We start from the raw sequence: 22,270 nt of genomic DNA, 5'->3' as shown, positions 1-22,270 counted from the left end.
TCTCATTGCCTTTTTCGCTTCAATTTGACATATTGGTGAGGCAATGGGGTTAAAGGGCCAAAAGTTATCCCGTTTTGGTGCCTAATGCCAAAGGGGGAGAAAATTAAGGCCAAAGCAAATGGATCAGCCAACCACTTGTGAACTTTGAAAATAGTAGAGTTAGAATTTGTATTTTGTCCAAAATACTCTTATTGCAAAATTTGGTCTCTTATGGGGGAGAATTTTGATTATGCGAAAAAGGGGGAGTTTTTGCCACTTGATCAAAATAACTCTTGAAACATCTCTCTATTTGCCCGAACAAGTGAGTTTGACTTAGAGATAGGAAAAAGAATTTGATTTGCGAAAATAAACCAAGTGGTGGCAAAAGTGATCCAAATATGCCAAATCACAAGTGAGAAAATTTGGTCTTCAAATCTGCACTGTTGAGAATGAAGTTGCACTTTTAGTTGCGTTTTAATGTGTTGGCATAAATCACCAAAAAGGGGAAGATTGAAAGGGAAATGTGCCCTTGGGCCATTTCTATAAATATTTTGGTGATTAGATGCCCAACACATATTATTTTAGTTCATACATGCTAAGTGGTTGAGAAGTGCAAATCAAGAATAAAGGTATGTCTCTAGCCCTAGTAAATTGTTTTTGGATACTAACATATCTCTCTAAGTGCTAGGGACACTGCAAAGAAAAGTGGAAATGAATTGGAGAAGTTTTGGCTGAGTTCAGCCAAACCAGCCTGTAGTGCACCGAACTGTCTGGTGGTGCACCGGACAGTGTCCGGTGCCTAGGCTGGCCCGGCGACGAACTCGTCGCTCTCAGGAAAAAGAAATGGCGTCGCGGCTAAAATTCACCGGACTGTCCGGTGAGTCAACGACGCCCGCGGCCAACGGTCGGCAGCGTAATCAGCGGGCGAAGTGTGGCCCGCACCAACGGTCGGTTGGTCACACCGGACTGTCTGGTGCGCCAATGGGACCAGAGGTCCAACGGTCAGCTGCGCCTGATAAGGAAGGAGACCGGGCACCGGACTGCTACTGTTCATGTCTGGTGGTGCACCGAACTGTCGGGTGCGCCACCCGACAGAAAGCAAGAATTGCCTTCCAATTGGAACTTCAACGGCTCCTAGTTGCCTTGGGGTTATAAAAGGGACCCCTAGGCGCATAGAGCACTACACCAAGCATTCACTAAACATCCTAAGACGCCTAGACTCCGCAATCACACAATTGGTTCATCGTGTTAGAGATTTCAGCACCGTTTGAGGTGTAAACTCCTTGCGCCGTGTTTTGTGCTCACGTCTTGGCTTGTGTGTGTGTGTGTTTGTTGCAAATTGAGTCTTGCGTGTGTTGCTTTCCCTCCTTTACTCTTGTGTTTCTCTTGCGATCGACATTGTAAGGGCGAGAGGCTCCAACTTGTGGAAATTCCTCGCAAATGGGAAAAGAACTCTAAAGAAAAGGACTGTGGTATTCAAGTTGATCATTGGATCATTTGAAAGGGGTTGAGTGCAACCCTCGTCCATTGGGACGCCACAACGTGGAAGTAGGCAAGTGTTACTTGGCCGAACCACGGGATAAAACATCGTGCCTCTTGTGTTGCTTTTCTCTGTGATTGATTTCTTCTCAAAGAGCTCGCTCCATAGCAACTTGGTTTAATCTAACTAACATTTTATAAACCAAGTTTGTGCTATCAGTGTTAAATATTGCAGGATCACCTATTCACCCCTCCCCCCTCTAGGTGCTCTCAACTATGCTAGGTCGAGTAGCTGCTATGCTAATTAAGGATCTCGATAGAAGTAGAGTGATTTTTCTAGCACTCGCGTGAGGTTAGGAATTGGTTGCATCCATTTGATAACTGAATTATGTTTATCTATGGACACAGATCCATGGGGAGGCCCTGTCCATGAGACAGAAATGGGAATAAGGATTAACATTGTGGCTAATTGAGTCAGCGTTTGAATGCACTAAACATATGTCGGGAAATATGGTAACCGATAAGTATAGTACCTGAGTGAACCTGCCCGTAGACTTTACTCCTCATTGGTCCTGAGATAGAGTCTCCCATGCTAGCTATGGTGGGTACAAGTGTGGTCATTGCACAGCGTCAACCCAGGTCAGTAGAGCATTGTATGCCAAGGTCGTGAGCCATGTTCTGTTTCCAGGTAATCGATGGGGACAGTTGATGTGTGTGGGGACGGAGTGCCCTGACATGTTGTGTGTTTAGGTTTACCATGCAAGGTTAAAACTCGATTTGAATCGTCTACTTCTCGCAGCTAATGAGACTGCTTAACCCATTGTACTGCATTGAGTAAGAAGTGAAACAGATTTCATGAGCTTAAGTGTTGACTGCATGCTTGATACAATATATGCTTAGAAGGATGCCAACCTAGTTTGAGGAATATCATAGAGCTTGGAAAAGCTAAAACTTGACATAGACTTAGCTAGTGCTTTTGGCAAACCAAACCCCTCAGCCAAACATCTTCATGGTCTAGAGGTAGAGGAGTAGACTCCTCACACCAGGTAAGTTTAGATGAGTATTAGTATACTCAATATTTCATGTGGCATAATTTTACAGGTTTGTTGCAATATATGGTTGATGGTGTGACTTGGCCAGCCATCCAGCCACCGGGTTGGACGGTAGAGTGGGATGCTACCTTAGCAAGAGAGGATCAGGAGGAGTAGTGGGCCAGGCTTCGCTCTACTCCCCATTTATCATCGTTAGTTGTTATCCACTGCACTAAAACAATGTTTCTTAATGTTGAACTTTGATGTATGTAATAACTCCAGTACTCCTTTATTCTGTGGTTTCGTGCTTCATTGTATTTCTCTATGTATCACCTTTGTGTGAGTAAGTGGTACTCGATCCTTGTTAGTGGTTTTATCATACTAGATCTGACGGACTGGTAGTTTATTCCGATTTAAGTGTATGGTTGCCCTATGGCGATGCTTGAGCACTTAAGCTGGAATAATCTGGATGGTTCCGCCACAACAGTCATGTCGTTTGGCTTAACGAATGCACCATTCTACTTCATGAACTTGATGAATAAGGTGTTCATGGAATATCTTGACAAATTTGTTGTGGTATTCATCGACGACATTTTGGTCTATTACAAGAGTAATGAAGAGCATGAGGCATATCTTAGGTTAGTTTTATAGAAGTTGTGACATAACCAGTTGTACGCCAAGTTCACCAAGTGTGAGTTCTGGTTGGATAAGGTGGCTTTTCTTGGACACGTTATCACTAATGGAGGAATTGTTGTAGATCCATCCAAGGTGAAAGAAGTATTGGAATGGAAGCCACCTCGGTCGGTTAAAGAAATCCAGAGTTTTCCTGGACTCGCTGGATATTATTGACGCTTTATTGAGGGATCCTCCAAGATTGTGAAGCCCATTACCTCACTGTTAGAAAAGGGAAAGGAGTTTAATTGGACTCAGGCTTGCCAAGATAGTTTTGAAGAGTTGAGATTAAGATTGACAACAACCCCAATGTTAGTGATGCCAGACTTATAAAAGGGTTTTGACATATAATGTGATGCGTCTTGTCAAGGATTGGGGTGTGTTCTTATGCAAGAAGGACATGTCATCGCCTACGCATCTAGTCAGTTGAGGAAGCACGAGTTGAACTACCCCACTCATGACCTAGAACTTGCATCAGTCATGCATGCCTTAAAAATTTGGAGACATTATGTAATGGGGACAAAATGCCAGATCTATATAGACCACAAAATCCTAAAGTATATCTTCACCTAGAAAGACCTAAACCTTAGGCAGTGTCGTTAGTTGGAACTCATCAAGGATTATGACTTGGAGATTCATTATCACCCTAGCAAGGCAAATCTGGTTCTGGATGCCTTGATTCAGAAACTCCAAGTTCATGCAGTTGTAGCTACCTAGTTACCCGAGGAATTGGCAAAGGATTTGGATAGGCTTAACTTGGGAATAGTAGCCCATACAGAAGGAGTTACCATAGAAGTGGAACCTACTCTAGAGCAAGAAATTCGAAAGGGTTAGATTGGAGATACCAAGATACAAGAAATCAGAAATATGATGACAGAAGGGAGAGGTCCAAACTTCACGAAGGATGGTCAGGGCACAATCTGGTTCAAAAACAGAATAGGTGTCCCCGAGATAGACAGTCTCCGAGAAACTATACTGAAGGCGGCCCATGACTCAGCCTATTATATTCACCTTGGTAGTACCAAAATGTACCAAGATCTGAAGCAGAAATATTGATGGTACAGTATGAAGAAGGATGTTGCCGCATATGTGGCACATTGTGATATCTGTCAGAGGGTGAAAGCTGAACATCAAAGACCTACCGGGTTGCTGCAACCACTACAGGTACCCGAATGGAAGTAGGAAGAAATCGACATGGACTCCATTGTCGGTCTACCCCACACCCCAAACGGTTACGACTCAATTTGGGTGATCATCGACAGATTGACAAAGGTAGCCCACTTTATTCTAGTAAAGACCAATTACACGAGAGCTAAGTTAGCTGAGTTGTATATCTCCCGAATAGTCTGCCTACACGGTGTACCTAAAAAGATCGTGTCTGACAGAGGGTCACAGTTCACCTTCCGATTCTGGCAGAAGTTACACGAGTGTATGGACACAAAACTGAACTTTAGCGCAACCTAGCATCCCCAAACAAATGGCCTAACCAAAAGGACCAATCAAGTGTTGGAAGATATGTTGAGAGCTTGTGCTCTTAAACATGGTGGCAGTTGGGAAAGAGTTTACCCTACGTAAAGTTTTTTATAATAATAGTTACCAAGCCAATTTGAAGATGTCCCCATTTGAGGCATTGTACGGAAGGAAGTGTAGAACCCCGTTGTATTAGGATTAGACTGATGAAATATAGTTCTTTGGGCCAGAACTCATCCAAGAATCGGAGGAACATGTTTGGATAATCAGGGATAACCTAAGGAAAACATAGTCTAGACAGAAAAGTTATGCTGACACCCACCGAAGATAGTTAGAGTTTGAAGAGGGTGATCATGTGTACCTGAAAGTGTCACCAATCATGGGTATGTGGAGATTCAAAGTCAAAGGAAAGTTGTCCCCTCACTTTATTGGACCCTTTAAGATCCTGAAGCGAGTTGGGCAAGTAGCTTACTAACTAGAGTTACCTAATCACTTGGCTGATGTGCATGATGTGTTTAATGTATCCTAGTTGAAGAAATGCCTCAGAGTCCTAGAGGAGCAACTACCAATGGATGAACTCAGTGATTTGACCTATACGGAGTACCCTATCAAGATCATCGATACCCTGACCCGAGCTACCAGAAACAAAATGATCAAGATGTGCAAGGTGCAGTGGAGTCACCACGTAGAAGATGAAGCCACCTGGGAGCGAGAAGATGAATTGCAAACGGAATTTCCCCACCTTTTCCCAAGTTCTTCTTAATCTCAAGGTCGAGATTCTTTTTAGGGGTAGGATTTGTAATGCCCAAATATTTGAGAAAATAAATTAACCCTGGTAGCATAGTGTTTATGTGATGGTGTTTATTTTTGTTAGCATCTCAACAAATAGAGGACCTAATTAAAGTAACTAGTAATCAAAGAAGATAAAGAAAACATGCACCATGCTGATATTTCTGGTTGTTGCATTTCATCTAAACTTGGGATCATAATATACTTGAATTTGAGTTCAATTGTTAACAAAGAAAAAGAGGATAGAAAATAAGATAAAAACAAGAAAGATAAAAGAAACCAAAAAAATAAAAAGAAAGGAACCCTGGTTGGGCCAAAATCCTCGTTCTGGCCTAGTAGGGATTTCACGACCGCACACCGGCGAGCTCATGCAACCACCGCATGCCTGAGTGCGCCGACAAGTGGGGCCACATGGGAAGTGGCCCATTCACGTGCCCTCTCTTGTGTTGCTGACTTCCCGGGCCTGTTCGCCAGCCAAATGCCCAATCGCACGCTCCTCTCACAGCAGCGCTCGCGTAGCGCCTTCCTCCGCCAAGTGGGGCCCATCTGTCAGCATTGTCATTCCCGCCCTCGTCACGCCCGTGTATCCTAATAGAATCGCATCCGCTGTGATTTCTGGACAGACGTTGCAACCACCTTTGGGCTATAAAACGAGGAGCCCAGCGACCCCTCTCTCTCTACAAACGCCGAGAGCCCCCTTCGCCATAGAGCCACCACCATCACCGTGTGGAAGAGAGTGCAGAGAGATAGAGAGAGTTGCCGCCATCGTCAATTGCCCACACACCGCCCAGGGTCGAACAAGAGGGCAGGAATGTTCATCGAGCGCCATTGTAGCCGCTCGTGGCAGCGGAGAGAGGGAAGGGTCTCGAGATTCACGGGATTCGCCACCGGAGTTAATTTTCTCCGTTGGGCCGCCCCGCACCTTGGACCGGTTCAGTATTCACCATAACCACCGGTAAGGCACCACCTTATCTCACTTTCGTGCCAACGATCGTGCGAAGAATTGATGTTGCTCCACGCGTCTCGCTGACTATTGATGGCATGGCACATGTCTTGACCCGAATGAGTGAGGGGAGAAGATGGTTCACCGCCTTGGTGAGGATCTGTTGATAGCCTTCCGCGTCCACGGTACGGGGTAGGCCTTTGGCGATTTGATCCAGAACCCCGTCGACTTCACTCGGCATGTGCAGGGCTTGAACAAAGTCGGATAGCAGGTTCCAGGGAAGGAGCGAGTTGTCATGTCGGTGCCTGGCATCGTGTTACGCTCGTTCCCGCTCACGCTCCTGGGCGTGGCGACAATCACAGCGTCGAGAATTGCGGCGCTCGTGGGACGCTCTATCGTTAGGAGTCTCTCCTGCTTCAGATGCCTCGTCCCAAGATACGGACTGAGCGGGGTCCTGTTCTCCAACCTCGTGATGATGTCGAACGTTACTATGCCTATTCCAACGTTCTTATGCCTCTCGCTGTCGGGGCTCCTCCCCTGGTATAGTGGGCTCGTCATTGGAGATGGGAGTGTCCTCTACTCTTCCCTGGATAAATGGGACATCTGGGATGAAAGAGCTTGGGGTCGTGTCCCACGTTCCGGCCATCTCCCATGTGAGTAGATCAACCGGGATAATTGTCGGTCTCATTCTCGTGGCCACGCCGGTGCCGGGGTTGTCCAATCTTGTTCGCCGAGTGATCTAGGTCCACATCCGGGTGGGTGACATGGACAGAGGAGTTCGGCACGACAAGGGTACTGCCTCAGTCGACCGGGCCACAGGTGCTGCTATGGTCCTGGGCCCGCCCAACGCGGGTGCAATCCTGTGCGGGGCGGAGGTTGATTGACGTCTTCGCGCTTCGGAGTTTGTCAAAGTAGTTCTTGCTGAGGTCAGGTGGGTGAGCCTGCCTCCGCGATCGATGCCATTAGAGAATATCTCTTCTCGGATGGATCCGCGATGCGGTGCAGGACGCCTTTTCGATCTGTGATGTGGGAGAGGGATCCAAAGCGGAAAACCTCCCCAGCATTGAAGATGGTCGGGGTGTTGAATACGATATCCATTGAGTCGTCGTGAATCAACATTGCACCCCCTACCTGGCGCGCCAGCCAGCTGTCGGTGTTTATGACCTGACTGCGCACCATGGTGTGTCCCACGTGATGCTTTTTGGGCAGGTCGACGTCGTTGATCGCGACTTGATGGTATGTGTGGATGCACGTCGGAACACAAGAGAGTTTGTACAGGTTCGGGCCGCTGGAATGCGTAATACCCTACGTCCTGTTGATGCTAAGTATTGAGAATTACTGGTGCTCACGGGTTATAGATGAGCTGCGGGCGGTGAGGGATGAATTCTTCTATCGATCTAGTAGTGGTGTAGTTGCTATGAGAGGACTAATGAGCTATGAGATGGCGATCGTTTTGTAGGGGTACCCCCTCAGCCTTATATAGGTGACCAGAGGGATATCCTTTTACAAGTCGTGATGCCTATCTAACTATATCTAAATCTATCTTTAACGCGGCAGACACTCCTGCTTATCTGGAGTTCTGTCGCCTTTCATCTGGGTTATCTCCCGAGTATCTAGCTCTTCGGGTACACGCAATCTGCCTGCGCGAGGCATCAACGCTCCTTCTGTGTTAGCTGCGCATAACTTAGTTGTCTCGGTCTTCGTATCCCTTGGTCGAACTCATCTAGCCTGGTTGTGGTCCAATGATATGCCTTGCTAGGCAAACCATCGGAGGCCCATCAAGCATCCCATGGAATGTTTCTATGTTCATAAGGACTCGGTGGATATCTATCTCCCACAGATACTTATGAGCATTGTTGAATGGTTGCATTGTTACATTTATTGAAGAGAATTCTTCTTGCAAGCCAAAGATAAAAACATCACCACTCGAAATATGAAGGATCAAAATTTTTGTCTTGTAATAGAACATTCCTTATCATTTAGATATTTATTATTCATTATATATTTCTAATGTTTGCTCTTATAATTAGTATTGAAGAATTACAATTGCTCATCTAAGACTTGATTTTGTTTAATATATATCATAAAATGTTGTTATGTAATATATTTAGTATTATACATACCAAATTGTTATGCATTATATGGTATGATACATACAAAAAAAATTATCGCTCAACAATTTCGAATACCCATCTTTCAAATGTTGGGCCTGCCACTGCCTACGAGGCTTATTAATAGTCAACCCCTTGCACTCCTCGTTATTGTTGTATGCTACATATTTTTTACGAAACCCATTAATGCCTAACAAATTGTAGTGGATGGAGTATTTACCTGAATTCTTTAAGACCTCGTGTGGATCTTTAGAATTAAATTCTATTTTAATAATTATAATTTAGACATAGAACAATTAAGCAAATATGGTTTTATATAGAATATATTTGTATACTACAATTGAGCATATGATGGAAATATTTATGTGCTACATTTCTACTATAGAAGAGCGAGTCGAAGAGCGTGTCATAAGTTGTAGAGCGGAAACATAGGGTAGTGATATATAAAATCAATTTCCACCCCTCATGCTATGAATTTGAGATAGGTTTATGCATCTAAACTTTGGAAAGTGGTGGAATGTCAAATTCCAAACCAAATAGCATACTTTATTAAGTAAATTTCAATTCATTTTCCTTCAAAATGAAAGGATCCAAATGGCCCCTAACTGAAAACTTCAAAATTACTTCAAAACTTCATTGGGTAGTTTTGGGTTTAGGAGGTAAGATGTCTAATTTTAAAATTTAAGGTTCAAAAGGGTGAAATAGACCCCTTTTTCAAAAATAAGGTTTAACCCCAACTGAACGGAGGCCAGATTAGAACCAAACAGACTTGGGCCCTGGAAGCATCAAAAGTACAAAGCCCGTGTTTGATCAAGCGCATATTTCGGTACACCGTCGAAGTTACAAAGGTGACAACCATGTTAGAATGATGTGATACTCTCCATGAAACATCAACGAGAACTCTTCAACCATCTCGACACCACGTGCCTTCTTTTGATGGGGTCATCGACTCATAGCTAAAACTAAGTTGGAAAACAACGGCGTGTGTTTCAACTATAGCATGAAAAAACATCAGATTCTCTTGCATTTATCCAGCACCCACATAGATAAGGTATACTGCCTCCGTTCGAAGATATATGACACCGTTGAATTTTTTCAAAAACTTTGACCACTCACTTTATTTAAAATATTTATTCAAAAATGTAAAATTTGAAGTCAAATACAAAGAACCTTAAGTGATAAAATAAATCAAAAAAATAAATGATAACTTATTATTTTTTGAATAAGACGAGTGGTCAATCTTTTTAAAAAAGCCCACGGTATCACATATTTATTAACACATATTTATTAACGGAGGATATCAGGCATTCCAACAAAAAATTGAAGCATAATAGGCATAATCCTGACTACTCTAATCCTGGAGTCTAGCTAGTCCGCCGCTACAATATACACCAACATTACACAGTAAGATGCCACATATTACACAATGCAAAGATAGATAAATATGATAAGAGACCAATATATCCACCAAACACATTTCCCAGCCTGCCAGCAAGGGGAAAATGTCATTACACTAGGGAAGTTCCTAGTCACTTTCTGGTTTGCACTCAAAATCTGAAAAAACCTTATCCATGAATGATAAGAGTCTTCAAATGTTGCCAGAAAGTAATTGGAATTTTCAGTTCTGGAAGAGAGCAAATAACTATTTGGGACTTTGGGGGCAGCAGTGGCACGCCAATGACCTTTTTCCCCGCGATTCTGCAATGAAACCTTACTACCTTCGAAATGGAGGGTTCTGTCACTGATCTGAACCTTTTGCTTCTTAAAAAACTTGATCATGTTCCCACTAACAAAACCTGACCTCAAACTTGCAGCACATGGCAATGGATAATGTGACTCTTTAAGTTCCGTCCTGCAATGCTCGACCATAAGTTCGCCACAAACGACCTGTGCTGGCCCTTCCGAACAACAGTTTCCCACATGCGCGCACTATCTGTCTCGACACTCATTGTTGGGTTGGAGACATCAACAAGAGTTATGCTCATGTTGTTCCTGATGACACAGAGTTTCCCATTTAGTGACACCAAAGCTGCAGCTTCAAAGGCACGTGAGCTGCCCAAGTGGTGCTTGCTGTCCATGAACCTTGTCCATGTTCCTGTGTTCTCATCATAGACTCTAAGCTTGCAGCCATCCCGGCAGTCAGCTGAATAGAGACGGCCATTGAAAGAAATACTTGGGTTCCGCCAGCCTGTGACCATCTCATCATCAATTGCTGACCATGTATTGGATGATGGTAAGTAGACCTCACTAGTTACTTGGCGATGGGAATCTAGCCCCTTTAAGAACCACTTGCCATCATATACAACTCCAATGAAAGGCACCATCCCATTGTTCATTTCAGTAACACAGGCCCATCTGTTCCTATTTGGATCATAAACTTCTGCAGACTGCAGCGTCCTCTGTATTCCTTCACACTCTCCTCCAGCAACATAGAGACAATTGTTTATTACACAAGAACCAAAAAAGTGACGTTTCCTCATCATATCCGGAGCCCGGTGCCATTTGTTTGTACGAGCATTGTAGAATACAACACGCCTCATAGAACCCCTCAAAGGATCTTTCCCGCCAAACAAGTACAGATAGCAACCACTCAGAACGGCACACCCAAAGCCCAATGCTTCTGAATACTCTTGTGGAACTGGTGGGAGTGACTTCCATAGCTGGTGGAGTGGATCAAAGGCATACCAGGATATCTTCCCTTCACGGTCCCTTTTAAAGACATATACCCATTCTTCTGCCACTCCAATTTTCTTACGCAAGGAGTAAAAGTAATTCCCAGACAAAAGACGGTTCCATCTTTTGCAAACCATCCTGAGTTTGGGCTGTTCAAGTCGAGGAACTCGTATAAGGCAGGCAATAGCAAGATCATCAGGAAGGCCAGGTAAAAGTGGTGCTTGAGTCCTGCACCTTTCCTTTTTTGAGCCCCTTGACTTGCGCTTGTTTTGTTTGACTTCAGGTTGCATGCACATTTTCGCGCCAGGAACAAACTTCCTGGCCTCAACAACAGTTTTAAGGCCTGTATCTAATCTGCAGTAGCAGGAGACAGACTCCACCTGGCAGCCAATAATATAATGTTTAGAAGTTGTATTGGCAGACAAGAATGATACATAAATAATGGTAAATAAATAAATAAATAAATAAATAAAACACCAAAATATTATTAGGAACTTCAACTCTAGGCACAAACCAATCACATGAGCAATAAAACCTAAATGAAGCTTCAGGGATGCATAGCAGCATCGATAACTTTGTTTCTTTACATCTAGAATTTCTTTTTGTTCAAATTTTTCAAATAAATGTTACCATCAAGAATCAGCTCCCCAAGATGATTTGCAATTGTAGCATATTTCGATTGCAGAAAAAATTGTAAACTGTGTTACTTACAAATTACAGTTCCATAATGTATCAATTAGATTTGAGCATTAATGCATGTCATGCGAAATCATGAACAAGGGAATTACTTAACTTTGCCAAAAAAATATGTGTCAGTTTATCATGGATCAGATCTCCCAAATCAAGAATTTTAAATTCATGGAACTAACTTCAATATTAATACATGTAAGTTCATCAACATAGGACCTGAAAGGCTGAAACAATGTCCCCAACAGGGCTAGCTCAGTTCTGGAATTCTACACAACTGAAAGATTATGCAGTTGGACAGTTGGTTCGAAAAACATGGACCAATGTCCTAGGTAGGCTGAACGAGTGTGTAAGCAGTTTAAAGACAGCCATCAACTGAACTACTGTTGAACTTATTCATGAAATGGAACAGGAAAGGTTCATTATCTCTGGTTTTATCAGTTAGACCAAAATTGTTATAAAACCTCCTTCAAATGAACAGAACATAAGCAGATAATCTGTGGAATGTTCGAAAATTAATGAACATATCACAACACTCGAGCTGGAAATATGTGAAATGAAATCCCAGTTCGTCAATTAGGAGCAGACAATGGACCGCTGCAGCATGACGCAAGTTCATGCAATTTACGGTGACTGTACTTAAAAGATGAACAATCACAACTAGAGAAAACGAAACTTAAGCATGCGCACTATGCAAACCCCATATGGTAGTACTTCTGTACTTAACAGGGATCAGCAGCATCCACGTATTAGAACTACCATCGACGGAATCCGCTGTATAAATCAAAAGAAGACTATAGGAGATAAGACAGCTTCCCCGGTTCTTTCCTACAACTAGCAGCGATTCCCTCGTGGCCCTGAAGCGCAAAAACACCACAAAAAAACTAAGCGAACAAGAGCCCCAGCCCCAAGTAGGCAAGCACCCAGATCCAGACCGTCAACCGATACGGGATCGATCAAAGCCCTCAATCCGTACAACAAAATCCTCATCCCCGACCACAAAAGATCGAAGCTTCCAGCACAAAGCCGGCAGCTTTACTCCTAACACCCCGTATAACAAATCCGGCCTAAAAGACGCGTCTTTGAGCCACTAACAAGAAAAAAAGGGAACGGAGGCGGAGAGGAGCGGAGTGGAGCTTCACCAGCGGGGCGCGGACGCGGACCCCTGTTCCGTGGGGCGGAGGCGGCCTGGACGCGGCGTCCATCGCCGGATCGGGTGGGGGTCTCTCGCCTCAACAAAGGAGAGGCCAGCTGGTCGCCGGGAGAGGAAGGGGTAGAGGAGCAGGGAGGGGAGGGGAGGGACTGTTGTTGTTTTTTTTTTTTTTTGACAAAACCTCGGTCACGGTGGGATCATCAGCGAAAAAAGCGTGGACCAAAGGAGTAGACAGCTCTGTGGACGCGCGTAGTCAGTCAGGTCTCCTACACCAGTCACCCGTCGCGGCCCACGTCCACCTTTTCTTCGTAGCTGGTTTGACATTTGCGTGTCTGACTCAAGCCGTGTTCAACAATTCGGTTGCCTTTCCGTCTTTATGTATTATGCTTAGATTATTTAAAAATTATATTTTTCATGATTACTATCTCTAAAATTTTTAATATTAACATTATTTTCTATAGATTTTGTTAAACTTTCAATATATCACAAACCTACACTTACATTCCTTTTGTGAACACTGGAATGGACAAAAGAGATGGTTCGTTGGATATGTTCGTGTTGGTTCGAACGGTTGCAATCTTACATGTGGGCACAAGCGCTCGGAAGCACGTGAGACACAAAGCATAACAAAATAGATGGCTTAAGGTTCAAATGCTTTGGACGGGTATTTATAGCGTAATCAGGGTCCTGAGACATAAATTAGTGCGCTCATTTTCCTAGTTATCTGCTACATTCCTAGAGTATATTGTACAACAGGTAATTATAGTCCAGTGCTTCCTTATTCCCTGTTACACAACATATTACACCCTTCCTGGGAGCGACAGGAGGGGCAGTGCGGCCCACCCTATATCTGGGGTCGATTCTCCACGTAGCGAGCCTTTGCACAGGTAGTCTTCACTCTCATCTTGGTCAAAGGTTGCCGGTGTCGAGGGGTCGGTGTCCGCTATGACTCGACCCCACGAGGGGGTCGGCTACCTACGAGCCCTGTCCAACACCCACTCGGAGTATATGTGCCTTTGCTTGATGTTCAGGGGCCATCGGGGTAGACCAGCCCTCGTGTGCCTTTGGTAGTCATGTCGCCTTCTTCCGAAGGGGCCACTTCAATACATGTTTGTGACCAAGTTCTCCAGCTGTTAAGAGTGATCAAGGTCTAGATTGGCCCTCGTCCCAATAGTAGCCCCCGAGAGAGTGGCTCAACTTGATGAGCTGGTCCCAAAGTCCTTCTAAAAGAGGGAACGAATGCTGCCATAGATCACAAGTTGGGCTACACTTTGGGGCGGTGCATAAGTGACCATTGAAATTTGGTGACGTGATTGGTGTGACGTTTCACTGTGCGCTTTTCTGAGTTCTGATGCGGGCTTGGAATATAAAAATGTTGCACAATCATTTTTATGGTTTTCTTTTACGCTTTCCTCGTTTTCTTTGTGACCGTCGCCATCCACACCGATGTTGTTGGTCTTGTGCTTGTTCACGCGCTGCCGCTCGCCATAGGTGATGGCTCGTGTCAAACAGAATGCTTGTCGCTATCGTCGGTACGTGATGTCGCCTTCTTAATCGTCATCGCCTAGCAAGGCCACATCGACAAAATCGTCATCGACGAAGAACACGTTGAGCATGTCGCCATCGTCGCCAGCGGAATCTCGTGCTCACCTTATGGCGGGCGATGAGTCTATGGAGTTTGGGCGCTTAAGGATCTCCTCAGGGCATGTGAATGAGTTCCAGCAACTTGGGTACTTTGGATCGGGGACTGGGCGTGTCTTGAGGTCAGAGACAACTCTGGCTCCAAAGGGGGAGGTAGTAGTGTTCGATGTGTTTTTCGATGCGGGCCTTCGTCTGCCATGTCACTGTTTGGTGGTATAAGTCTTGGACCACTTCAAGGTACATCCGCATCATCTTACTCCTAATGCCATTGTGGCTTTGGCAAAGTTTGTGTGGGTGACAACGACGCACAGAGGCCAACCTTCGATTAAAGTCTTCGCAAAGCACTACAACACTGGCAAAAGAGGACCATGGGGGATAAAGTGACGTAGTTTGGCAGTGGTACATTCACATCGAAGACTAAACATACTTCAAGTGAAGCGGTGGAGCTTGTGTCGTCTGCCAAGAACAGGTGGGTGGTTGGATATACTTATGGTTTTATCTCTATAGGAAAATGTTTAAAGAATGTCGGCCAAGAACTGACGTTCTTACTCTAATAGGTTGATGTACTTAGGTTAAATACGTTGATTAACCCATGTAACTGTTCTGACGTACTTAAGCCTATAAATACATCGGTGCCAATGTTCTTAATATAAGTATGACAATTTAGAATTGCATGCATACTTATTGTATTAAGTATGTCGATGTTTGTGCAGCCGACATACTTTAAAATCGTCACTCGGCAGCCAGCACAAGCTTCCGTGACAAGCCACGTGGAAGTAAATACATAGGGGCACTTACATACTTCATACAATAAGTGTGTCGGGGCACTGACCGACATACTTATTGGCTTTTCCCATGGGTCTCCGGCTGTGCCACGTGTAAATAAGTATGTCGATCGGCCGACGTAATTAATCCATGTGGCTTTAACTCTGTCGATTTAACCGATGTTCTTGACTGGATTATGAAAAAAATATAAAACATGTTTTGGCTCCCTCCCTAGATAGAAAGCCTCTAGAACAGGTTTTATAGTTTTTCAAACCTGCATCATTACATACATACAATACTTCATACGACAACCATCACAAACATCATCACATATAATCTAAACAAAGTCTACATGTCCACAAGTCCAAACATCACATACACAAGTCCATAAGACACAAGTCCAGAAATCTAAACAACACATCCATAAGTCCAAACAACATTGGCCACTCACATATGAATCATATTTGTCGATACATCACACTTGAGGTGGATATTTGGGAGGCTCGTTGCTCGTGTTAAAGATCTGGTTGAGGAAGTTCGTAGCATCGTCCGTAGCTGGACACGAACCCTACAAAGAGATATAGTACATATGTTACCATCAATATTAAGCTTGAATTAATACATTTTCCTTAATTAAAGCTCAAAGTACTCAAAATAGACTTAGCTTATCACACTAGGTGATGGAGGTGGCTATGTCGGCAATGGAGCATATCCCCTAGGTATTTGTAAATGTCCCACAAGAGGATATCCCCAAGGTATCGAGGGGGCGGTATCAGTGGTGGCACATGTGGAGTCATCTGTGGCGTCATCTGAGGCAATCATGGAGCAAATCCCCATGGCATCCATAGTGGCATCAATTGTCGTGGGAACCTATCATAGAACCCTATAAAAAGAGAATCAGTTTTAGGTTCATGATTTAGAACTTTAACTTGATCAAGTTACACAAGTTTACTTATGATGCATCACCATGTGAAGGCGAGGGGTCTGCTGGTGGAGTCGGAGTCGTGTCGTACTGAGGTCTGCCACTACCCTATGCCTGCAAGTAAATTAATCAAAACTTGTGCATTTAGAATTAATCAAAAACCTGACAAATGACTAAATTGTAGTCAAGCTATTACCTGCTGCTGCATGCACATATTATGCATCATTTATTGCGATTTCATCCAATGTATCTATTGTTACATTTCTTTCATCTGCTCCTGCATCTTTTGTTGTTGCTCAAGTAGCTCATCCACTCGTGCAGATGACCGACGAGGTCGACTAATCCCGATAGAGGAGGACTGCCTACTATAACTTCAACGATCCAAAACGACATTACCAATAGGAAACCTACACAGAGTGTTACAATATATACAATATATAGAATCACAATTATCTAAATGAAATGAAATTGTAGTATCAATAATTAAATGACACAATATAAATTACCTCCTATAAGGCACACCTCCACCAGCCGCATAAGCTGTCGCCATGTTAAAGTTAGCAGTCATCCAATCCATGTCTTCACCATGTTTCTCTTGCAATGTCTCACTATAGCGAGTTAGCGACCCTGCAAAACATTAATTTCAATTGAAAAGGCAAAATACATTAATTCCAGCATAGAGAGAGAAAAACATTAAAATTAGAGACTTGAGTCAATATTCGGACTTTCCAACTTTTGTGTCGCATTCTCATCACACAGAATCTCTGGAAGATCTGGATCTGTAACTTATTCCCCTCGACAAAAACTTTGACAACTAAAGGGTCGACGTCATCTCAGGAAGCCTGCAATACAAGATTACATATCCACAGATTTGTTTAAGAAGTAAAATTGACAATAATTGAACATACTAGGCGTTTAGTCTTGCTAGCGTGACCATCAGCCCCAAAGTGATGGATACCAGTCTTACTTAACTGGTTGTCACGGTTTCTATCAGATCTGTCTTTGAACTCATCTGAAACCCAATAGTCACAAAACCACAACCAAGCATCCTGATGCTGGCTTAGCCAATCCACCTCACTCTCCTTATACTGCGTAGCTATGTGGTGTATCTCCTTACCCGCCTCTCTAGTTATATTGGTCTTTTGGCGCTTGTGCCACACGACCACCGCCTTGACCTGTACATCATACATCATGCCCTTCACAACTCTTTGGGCTGTGACATTAAACACATCTCGCACGTATTGATTGTCAAGGCTTATATTATCAGGAAAGCAATATTGTTCCTACAATATAAATAAAATATGATATTGTACCATCAAAACAAAATACAATAAAATTGAAGATGCGAGATAAACTAACCCAAAAGCCGTCCCACACGGCTTCTATTGGGTTCTGCTGGGGTCGTAGGGCTTTTGGCTTTAGTGAATCTAGATATGAGCCACGACAGCCCCACCAACCTTGGTGACCATCATAGGGTAGAAGTAGTGACACCAGATCCCAATCACGGTGATTAATGGTGTACGGTGGCCTTGTCCATCCCAGTGCACCTCTTCCCAATACCTAGTCCCCGATGGCTTAATAATTTGCCACTGATCGTTTTCCTTCCAAGGCTTCAACGTCAGGGACTAACGAAGCCTGCAAAATCAAAAGTTGTTATTTGAAAACGAAACTAATATTAATGTATAATTAAAAGCTGCTAATTAATTATAAAATACCTAATGTTGCCACGTATTGCATCTACTACCTCTTTTGCCTCTGCCTCATGTTCTGCCGCTTCAGCTTCTGCCTCATCATATGCGATATTCTAATCTGCTACTGCCTCAACTTCCACAACAATAGCATACTTTGTCACAGTGGACTCTGTCGGAGCAACTGTGTGATCAGACGACTGCTGCTAGTCTGAAAGTGGAGAAATAATTTGCTCTTGCATCTGCCTGCTAGATGTGGTGCCCTACGAATAGAAACAACATTAAGGTAAAAATGAAATGGCACAATATAAAGTACTATTGATCAAATTTAAATGAAATAAAATAAGATCTAGTACCATAAACAAGGAAGTGGTGTGTACAGCAGCATCGGGCTCCCTCATCGAATTGGAACGAGTAGACCTGGAGGAGCCTGCACTATTTCTCTTCCCTTTTCCCTTTTGTAAACATCCTGAACATCTACACAATTTCCACACAATAGTTAGTATAAACAAGAGTACGACATCAATTCTAGTAATAAAAAATGTAAAACAAGCTCTGGTAAATGTATAATAACATACATAAATTGCAGTAATAAAAATTGTAGGCGTCAGAATCATCTTGGCTGACATGTGCATTAATAAGTTGTTGAAGTCATTGTTGTCTTTCAAGAAGAATTGTTGACTTTCGTCATTTTGCATTTGAAGGACCTGGTTCTTCGGTTCTATGGGTCGAGAAACTAATTCATTAAGGTCTATCCCTTCAGATATAATATCATCCTCTTCATCATCATTTCTTTGATCACCGCCTTGTTGATAGAAATAAAAAATACAATCATTTATGATGCTTACGTTGTAGTTATCATACCAATCAAGGTGGACTTCTGGATTAACTTTGTAGAAAACCCACTAAGCCTTCAAGCTTGGGTGAAGATAACTTAAGTAGTACACCTGAATTGCTTGATAGGCAAGCACAATATTGTTTTACTCATTACCTTTGAACCGTGATGTGTGCTTTACCTCGACAGCCCCAAACTCGTCAACTCACGTGCTAGCTCGAGAATCAAACCATATACAATCAAAGGTCACAAACATCAAAGGCTTACGACATATAAATGTATACTCGATTATATCTTCAAGAATACCATAATAGTCAAGGAGTTCATTATCAACATTATATGCACTTACTGCAACTCCGATGTTTTTTATGGCTGCAAGTGGGTAGTTTGATTCAAGTTTTCTATTCGAAAACCGTACCCATTAATAATCAAATTTCGATGTTGAAGTCTCTGAGGACTTACTGCAACTCCGATGTTGAAGTCTCTGAGGACTTGCTATAAATATTGCATGGTACCCATTAATAACCAGACTTCGGAATAAAATTTTTCACTCAATGCAGTGGCTTTGGTTGAAGGGTTCTTAATGTCATTGGCTGAGACCGAAAATTCTGGCTGAACTACAACCTTGGCATGCTCGCAACCAACCTTCTCAAGGAGTGACACAGCTCCGCGGGCGCCGGCGAAGGCGCAGTAATCTCCTCTATCACTGAGAATTTTGTCAAAAGCTTCGGTCTCACAGCCGATCCACCGAATAACCCCATCGGGATCGCCACAGATAAAATTTTGCTCCGTAGAGAATGCGCCAACTTTGGCAAAGCTATTTTCCAATTTATTACAACATTCCATCGCAACATTGTAGCATTCCTCTTTTGCTCGACGAAGCTCCTCGACATTTTTCTGAACTCTTAGCCGTTCAGTGTCAGATATTTCGCGTTTTGTTTGTTCGACATTAAAATTTTCACTCACTTCATCGAGTTTCTTCTCCAATCCCTGCACTTCGGATCTATGCAATTCCACTTGAACAGATAGTGCATACTCTAAGTCAGCAATACGCTTCGCATCTTTCTATTGCTTTCTTCAAACTCCTTCATCTTCTGCTCTGCTTCGGAAAGGCTTGGCAACCTAGCTTCACTAGATTTTAATCTCTCTACCAAAGAGACCAGGATTTTATCCTTCTCGAGAGCTTCGTTTCTCAGCGTTATGACTTTCGAACGAAGGTTTCCAATTGCTATCTGATTGCTCGCATCTTCTGCATCATTATGAGCCTTTAAAGCTTTGCTAAGAATTAGACCCTGACAAACAAAAAAATATACAAATAACAATAATAAGAATCACCACAAAATCGTTCATCACAACAAAAATTACCAAATGCAAAGACAAAATATACAAACCTTTAGGCTGTTATAAGCGAGGCTGTCTGCAAGTTGGTCCTTCGTCATTGCAGATAGACCAAGCTCAAGCTTTAGGTATCCATTGTTGTCCATCATTTCCCGACAAACATTAATCTCCTTGTTGTCTGGTAGACAGTAAAGAAAGTCATCTTCGTCGCTCCCTCCATAACCTAAGGATCCCCGGGGGTATTTCAGATCCCTTGCATAATGTTGCACTTCGGCAACTTGTTCTTCGGATAGTTGTTTCCCCGAAGCATGACGAACAATATATTCTAACAACTTGAGAAGCTGCTTTGGGAGCAAGCAATGTTGGCTTTTCATGAAGACCTTCCTTCGTTAGTTCTGCTGGCTTAGCCCCCGAAGTTTCAGCTTAAGGGTGAGTGGGAGAAGCGCTTGCAGTGGATACTTCCCTCAGATCTTCAGCTTTGTCCTTGGGAGCTTCAGTAGAAGCAGGAGTCGGTATCTTTGTAGATTTTAAAACAGCATCCAAAACACTGGCCATCCTCCTTTTCTTAGGAGTCATTGTTGCAGCAGTTGTTAGCTTTGGCAACCCCGTTGTGGTTGGGAGACTCAGCAGTTTCAAATGCTCTTCTGCCTGTGAGCTCTTTGTTTCTGATTCTTTTGCTGGACCTACACTAGCTTCGACCGTTACAGCAGGAATTGTCTCCAAAGCCGAGGGAATAGCTTTGGTCTGTTCAGCAATCTCTATCCTCTTTGTATCAAGTATTGTAGCTGTCCTTTCTAAAGAATGAGGCTTTAGCCTATGTGTCAAAACCTTAGCTCTCTTCAGCTTAGGTGCGGTAGAAGAAGATAAAGTTGCCATTTTTCTCTTCAACCTTTGTTTTCGGACAGGAAAGCAGTAATCGGATAAAAAATCCAATCACATAAAAAACTCTATTCAACCTCCTCTTTCCGCGATCGCCGAAGGCAGTGGTCATGGCTTCATCCTCTGCCTTTGTGTTAGCTCCCAGCAGCTCGTCACTGGTAGCTTCGACAACCTCAAGCTAGTCATCATTCGGCTCATCAAACTGATTTTTGTAGCAATAGGTGTATCTCAGGTAAACCAGACCACCTTCGCTAGAACCAGTAGCAGTCTCCTTCGGCATCTTCCAGTCATTAATGAGCGGCCACACCTTTTAAGCAATATGCTCCTGAACCAAATCCCTAGTACTGATGTAAGTACACAGCATGTTGAAAGCCATCAAACACGCTTGCACTTTGTTCCCACTTGCAGTCGACGACCTATTGATGCCGAAGTGTGACCATATGGGGCGCTGGATTATACCCCTCACATCTTCCCTCTTGCTCAAATCATTTTTGACATAAAACCATTGTTTAATCCAAGAGCCCGACCATTTCTTTTGGAACGTTGGCATGGGACACCTCACATCAGAGCGGTGCACAAAGTTGTAGCACCCGAAGTTGTTATGATACTGCTCCTTCCCAATTGCCTTCATCTGGTAGGATAATTCAGAATATTGTAGAATTATTTGGCATCTATCTCTAGCCCTTGGCTCCTCTGAAGCGTCCCGATCCTTTGAGACTCAAATGTGATACAATTACTAGTCCCAGGAGGCTAGTAAACACATTCCTTTCTTCAAATAGTACAGAGTTTAAATAAGAGTTATTACAATACGGGGGGTACAAGCTCGAGAGAGCCAGAAGATAAAGCGCAGTAGGAAATATACTAGCCCAAGCCACAGGCAGAACTGGGTGCAGACACAGCCCTCTCAATCAAGCATAGCAGAAAAGAAGTCTTCGGCTGCTGAAAAACATAAATAAATCTGGGTGAATACACTAGGTATTCCGCAAGCCCACCCCGCTCCCGTAAAGAGACCTATATCATACATGCTGTATTTGGTGGGGTTGAAGTCACTCTTCATTTTCTTAGAGAAAGGCAGTTGTTGTAAGGTTTTTCCCAAAGACTTAAAAGTAACAAAAATATTCAACCACCACTGAGCTTCCCGCTCCCGTGGCCTTGTTTTCTTTTTCAGTAGGCACTTACCCACACATTTCCCTGTTCACGGAGGTTATAGAAAAT

General features: G+C 43.3%; 1 protein-coding gene across 1 annotated transcript; it reads right to left on the bottom strand.

Moving 5' to 3' along the window:
* Positions 1–9,708: 9,708 nt before the first annotated feature.
* Positions 9,709–13,215, bottom strand: LOC100193397 (uncharacterized). The gene is made up of 2 exons (NM_001138522.2): positions 12,977–13,215; positions 9,709–11,527 (listed from the first exon to the last, which is right to left on the bottom strand). Exons 1-2 carry the CDS (start codon positions 13,037–13,039, stop codon positions 10,277–10,279), a joined length of 1,314 nt encoding a protein of 437 aa, NP_001131994.2. The 5' UTR covers positions 13,040–13,215; the 3' UTR covers positions 9,709–10,276.
* Between the last annotated feature and the right edge of the window lie 9,055 nt (positions 13,216–22,270).

This window comes from Zea mays, chromosome 1 (assembly GCF_902167145.1).
Source record: "Zea mays cultivar B73 chromosome 1, Zm-B73-REFERENCE-NAM-5.0, whole genome shotgun sequence".
Classification (NCBI taxonomy): Eukaryota; Viridiplantae; Streptophyta; class Magnoliopsida; order Poales; family Poaceae; genus Zea; species Zea mays.
This window is presented reverse-complemented; position numbering and strand designations above follow the sequence as displayed.